The sequence below is a fragment of the Phyllostomus hastatus genome, unplaced genomic scaffold (genome assembly GCF_019186645.2).
Source record: "Phyllostomus hastatus isolate PE091 unplaced genomic scaffold, TTU_PhHast_1.1 phas_contig_40, whole genome shotgun sequence".
Lineage (NCBI taxonomy): Eukaryota > Metazoa > Chordata > Mammalia > Chiroptera > Phyllostomidae > Phyllostomus > Phyllostomus hastatus.
This window is the reverse complement of record NW_025333872.1, coordinates 71,652,065-71,658,441: the sequence shown is the minus strand read 5'-3', so window position 1 is coordinate 71,658,441 and position 6,377 is coordinate 71,652,065. Positions and strand designations below refer to the sequence as shown.

General features: G+C 34.7%; 1 protein-coding gene across 1 annotated transcript in view; it reads right to left on the bottom strand.

Annotated features, from left to right (window-relative positions):
- Window positions 1–289: 289 nt before the first annotated feature.
- The window catches only part of CUNH6orf58 (chromosome unknown C6orf58 homolog), a 31,622-nt gene continuing 25,534 nt past the window's right edge, over window positions 290–6,377 (bottom strand). Inside the window, exons 9-10 of the mRNA XM_045843565.1 lie at window positions 4,031–4,089; window positions 290–473 (exon numbers count right to left, since the gene is read on the bottom strand). Of these exons, the coding sequence (XP_045699521.1) occupies window positions 290–473; window positions 4,031–4,089 (243 nt within the window). The remainder of the gene's footprint in view (window positions 474–4,030; window positions 4,090–6,377) is intronic.

Below are 6,377 nucleotides of genomic sequence, written 5' to 3'. Positions count from 1 at the left end.
GTATGTCCCATGAACAACAGTGTGAGGATTGACTGTGGGAAGAGGAGGGGCTGGAGGAGGAGAACAAAGGGGAAAAATTGGGACAACTGTAATAGCATAAACAACTTTTTTAAAGTATTTGATTCTTAGCGGTTTTGAGGCACTCTAGTAAGTGGTTTCATTTTCTTTAGCATTCTCTTAAATTTTAGACTCTAACATAATCAGTACAATCTGCTCAAAAAACTCGGATGACTCGAATACGGTGAATGCTTAAGTGAGAAGATCTGAGATCGGAGCTCTGAAGCTCCGGTCAGGCGCAGGCTGGAAGGGAAGAGCTGCCGCCGCCTGTGTCGTAGTGCATCGTTTTTGTGTGGTGACGCTGTCTCTGCGGCAGCAGTTTCTGGAGTGTGGTCATTCCGGCAAATTTGATACTAGGCATCATTTTGCTTTCTCGTTGCCAGTATGCTTTTGAAAGTTTACTCATTGTTCCTGGTCTGGTAAAAATTTTAGAAGTAGTGAAGCTTAGAATCGTACATGTTTAAAGCTGGACAAGATGCAGAATGTCCTTTATCCAATTATATAAACAAGGGAACTACACGACGTTGACTTGCCCGGGTCACTGAGAGTGGTAAGAGAGCTTGAGGGGAGAATCGAAGTCTCTTTCTTTGTAAAATTAACTTTAAATTAAGCCACCTGATTATATTTATTTATATGGTCATGCATTCATTAGGTAAATGAAACAAAATATTGGCAGAAAATATGTTTAGATTTGATTCAGTTAAAAATATAGGTATACAGCCCTGGCTGGCGTAGCTCAGTGGATTGAGCGCGGGCTGCGAACCAGGCATTGCAGGTTTGATTCCCAGTCAGGGCACATGCCTGGGTTGCAGGTCACGGCCCCCAGCAACCTCTCTCTCTCTCTCTCTCTCTCTCTCTCTCTCTCTCTCTCTCTCTCTCTCTCTCTCTCTCAAAAAAAAAATAAATAGAATCTTAAAAAATATATAATATATATAGGTATACAAATTTTTTCTAAAATGAAAGCAAAGAGCAATATCTCTCCCTAGAATAAAGTCACTAAATGTTCCTTCATGGCTTAAATTAAAGTAAATTAACTCTCATGATCTGATCACGTCTTATCTTAGCAGCCTGTTTTCTGGTGGTTCACAGCTAGGTCCTCATTTTCAGAACGTTCTTTTTCTCATATGTTTATCTGAATGCTTTGCACATAGTATTTTATCTCTCTCAATTTCCTACCCCATGTTTGCATTGTCTATTCCTAGTTAATCTTTCAACTTCAGAAAAACATCCAGTTTGAATTAATCTTCCTATTTCACCTCCCCCACCCCATCCCAAAATACTTAGCCTTTTTATATCTCTTTGTTAACACATATATCATTGTATTTTGTTAGTTTGTTTGTAAGTATGTTTCCCCACTTCAGAGCGCTATGGACATTCATTTACCTTAATATGCTGGTGAATACCATAGTGCCTATTAGTTGATACACAATTAATATTTAGTGAATAAATGACTGCATTGTAAACTATGAAGTGCTGTAAATACAACTGTAATTATGCATTCAGAAAAGGAAAGAGGGTAACTTTGATGGACAAGGCTGGGTAAGAGATTGGAAGTAGCTGCCTAGTAGTGTATATGGAAAGGCAAACTAGATGTACTAGAGGAAAATTCCTCTCCAGTGACACTTAGAAGTACAGAGGGAGTAGATAGTGCCTGCTGATTCAGTCTACTATGATATCAAATGAAAATGTCTATTGAAATTGATTGACTTTTAGATAACCCATGCTAAAGATTTCCTCACTACTTTAGATACTCAGTACTAGATGAACTACTGGATCTTCCTCCCTCTTGAATGGGAATGTCATTGATATTTTAACACCTAATGCAAATGCTTACTTTTCTCTGGATTTCTCAGTTTTTGTTAGAATTTGAAACACAAAGTATAATCACTTAATGAATGATTTATAGTAACTTATTGGAACTAAGATATTTGCACATTGTTAAAACCATTCTTGAAAGTAGAGTCCAATCAGAAACTGTCAAATTCTCCAGGATCCCAAGCACTTGTTGCATTAGAAATAGTGGAGTATACAAGAAGACCCCAAAGTTCTGAGTCTCTCCATCCCAAATCACAAACTATGTTAACCTGTACCTGTTACATATCTGTTTTTTTATTTCAGTCATCAAATCCTTAAAATAGAAATAAGAATGCCTTCAGCATGAAATTATTTTGAAATTGCATGAGCTAATAACTCAAAACAACCTAGAAAATAACCAGAGAAATAAATTCTAGTTCTTTTTCCTCCCTTCTGCTAAATTTCCCTGGGCCACATAAAATAAAGCATATTTTAAATAACACTAGGTCATTAGAGAAGAAATGGCCCAGAGATAAAAATAAGTGTGTGTGTGTAGGGGGGATAATAAGGGGACTAAATGGTAATAGAAAAAATGAAATTAAAAAGTGTATTTCTTTGTTTTGTTCACTATCACCTGGGAGACAGTTTTTAGGCAAGAATGAAGGTATTCATTTGGGATAAAACTAAGCTATTAGTTTAGAAAATTTGAGAACCTAGAGGTAAATGAAGCCACAAAATATAGTTCGATTACATTAATAAATTATCTTTGGGAGTTATTTACTTGAGTCATTCACAATAGCCATTAATCATTCTAATAACCAAATCTATATTGGCAGGTGCCCATTTATTATCATTATATATCATTAGCTATGCAGGTGCTGGTTGGTCAGAATATCATCTGCTCAGAGATTCATCATTCTCTGATTGGCAGAAAAATATCATCTGACTCTCATCAGCTCTATAATTTGTTATAGTTTGAGACTTAACCTTAAGCACAATGGGCAGTGAAGATGTGATTTTCTTTGATGTTCCCCACTTTTCTATTTTTGAGCTTCTTTACTGTGAAATTAGTCCAAAACCCAGCATCAGCCACAGATGAAAAATGATAAGTACCTCCCTTTTGGAGACCAAATTAATGGAGAAAGTACAGAATTAAAAAAAATCATTGATCCCTGGAAATATGTTGATCAGTTGCAAATGTATAAGATCCTTATGAAAAAACAAACCAATAATTTACTTGTTTGGACAAAACAATGCAGACAATGTACTCTGGACACTCATTGTATGGAAAGCTATGTGAAACAGGTATGTACATTTTAATTTTTGCCAAGGAAGATTGCTTTTTTTTCTTTTTTCATTACCAAGAGTGTCATTATCATTATAGTTAATATGTTTAAATGTAGCTATCTGAATGCTCATGGAGTATATAATCAATATAATCATTATCTTCAAATATTCAGACCTTCTTATGACCTAATCAAGTGATTTTGATTAGTAAAATTATTTGGCATACCTTTTCTTTACATTTTATGGACTTTTTGGTAAAAATTGCAGTTTTTAAAATAAATTTGTGTGAACTGCGAAAGCATACTACTTGGAGAAGAAATGCACCTCTCTGGATTCAAAATCTTCACATTTTGAGAAATCACCATCTTAAAGTGTGACAATCTTGTCAGAGAAAGTGGTATTATAACCACCTTTGTTTTATGAATGAGGTTATTATAGGAACTATAACAAAAGCTTCTTTCAACTATGAAACCCAGGGAGAAATTTCACACAAATTAAGGTAAGAAACATACTCTCCTTTAGAAGCCTGATCTTTTGTCTCATAAATTCTAAATGAAAAAAGGTATCTAATAATGGCTCTCAACACGCAGTCTCCTTTCTGTTCATTGTTAGATTCAGGCAGAGGAAAAGAATGAGAAACAAGGAAGATCTGGTCTAGATCTTCCTAGTAACTAGGAAGTAACTAGACCGCTCTCTTCTTGTACTGAAACTGTAGGATGGGAACATGGAGTAGAGGTGTGATGCTTCGGCTTGGAACTCTGGGTTTCTAGAAAGCCCCTCTTTTTTCTTCCTCTTGTTTTGGACAGTTTCACTACTTGGCTTTACTGTTTCTAGTCCTGGAATCAATTTTCTTATTTCCAAGCTCCCTTCACTGAACCAGCTTTCCATTTACGTGAAATTCTTTGCTAAATGGGCTTCATCTGAAGTGACTGGATTTCCAAGAAACTCAGGCTAGGTAGAGAATGAAACGGGGATTAACGTGTGGTGCATTTGTATAGAAAAATACCTCCTGTACATTTGAATTATTACAAGCATCTCTCATTATTTAGCAACAAACAACTGACCAAAAGAATTGAGACACTCTGCTAGCCTAGCTTAGACAAGAGTGTTTTCTACAAGCTGACATCTCTGAGAAGTTTTCAGCTCTCAAAGTGAATGAAACGCTGTGAATGGACTGTATTACTAACAGGAATAACCCTCTTCGCATTTTTTGGTAAGGGAGTATATGTGTATTTTTCTTCTTTCTCTTGACTGTCTATGAAAAGTCTAAACTTTCATCCTAGAGATTTTGTTTTACCTATTCTGTTTACTCTGCAGAGTGATTTTCAAAGCCTCCTAGTAGTTCAGTCTGTGCTTACGAGGCTGGAGCTACTGGCTGTCTAACTGTTAACAGTGGCTGGGGAAGTAAGTGTTATATTTGCTCTATGCTTCTTCACTGAGCTGTGGCTGTGAGGCCTGCTCACTCTGATTTTACTGGGGCTAGGATAAGTTAGGTTAAATCCTGATTTTTGGTAAAAACATATAATTTTCAGTGCAATTTTCCTTGGAGCTAATCAATTTTTAAAAACAAATAAGAAAGGTCACTCTTACTAAGACAATTTCTAAATTATGTACAAAATGTTGTTAATTTTAGATAAACACTAAAGAAGATGATCCTTAAAGGTACTCAGTGTTTCACTCATTCTGTTTTTATTCCACACATCACCAGCCCCTTCTCCAACTAGTTGCTGTTTATTCCATACTTACTACATTCTAGCACCTTACTTAAGCCCTTTGGCAGCATAGTTTAAATTTTTACCATGATATTATTATCCTTATAATACAGATAAACAAATAGAAGCTGAGAGATGTTGAATAATTTGCTTAAAAAAGCTAGAAGTAGATTCTTAACACTCACCTTTCTATCTTGAAAATCCATTTTTTAAAATTACTGTGCCAGTTTGCTTCCCTAAAGCCCAGTCTGCAAAACTTTGTTAATTTTTTATTTATAATTGAAACCTATTTTAGGATTTAAAGATCACTTTCACTATAGACTATATCTAATATCTATGATACTTCTCAATGACTTTCAGAAAAGTAAATTGACTAGGGACAAAATTTTGGGAAAAAAAAGCATGTCTTATAAATGTGCATTTCAAAAATAAAGGTCATCCAAGACAAAAAAAAGTGCTGAAGGAGTTCATGAACATCAAACTAATATTAAAAGAACTGTTAAAGGGATTTCTTTAAGAAGAAGTAGGGAAAATCAAGATAAATAAATAAATATCACAAAGAAAAAAATCCACACTGATGAAGGCTAGCACATAATAAAAGCAGTGAATTAACCAACACTAAAGCTAGAACAAAGGTAAAAAGACAAAAGTAGGAAGATCATGTGTAATTACAACAGTAGATTAAGGGAGACATGCAACCACACACACACAAAGCAGTAAAAAATAATGACAAAAACATAAACATGGAGGGGATGAGAAAAAATGCTAGTGATTTTAGAATGATTGAACATAAAATAGACTGCTATAAACATAACTTGTCATGTATGAAGCATATGGTAACTATAACCCCAAAATCTACAAAAATTCATAAGAAATAAAAAGAAAGGAATATAAACACAACACTACAAAAAGTCATCAACATACAAGAAAAAAGAGCAAGAGAATAAGAAAGGAACAGAGAATACAAAAAAAATCACAAAACAGTTCATTAAATGTCATTAACTATGTACTTATCATTAATTACTTTATATGTAAATGGATTAAGTGCTCCAATCAAAACACAAATGTATAAAGAAGTGATACATATATACAATGAAATATTACTCAGCCATAAAAAAGAATAAAATCTTATCATTTATGACAACATGGATGGATCTGGAAGGCATTATGCTAAGTGAAATAAGTCAGAGAGTAAAATACAAATACCATATGATGTCAGTTATATGTGATATCTAAAAAAACAAAGTAAACAAATAAAACAAAACAAGCACAGACACTGAGAACAGACTGATGATGGTCAGATGAAAGGGGAGTTGGAGGGCCAGGAGAAAAAGGATAAAGGATTAAGAGGTGCAGACTGGCAGTTAAAAAATAGTCACAGGAATGTAAAGTACAGCATAGGGAACATAGTCAGTGATACTGTAATAACTATGTATGGTGTGAGGTAAGGTGGGAGCAGGACCTCTCAGGCTGATCACTTTGTAAGTTCTATAAAGGTCTAACCACTATGCTATAGAGCTGGAACTA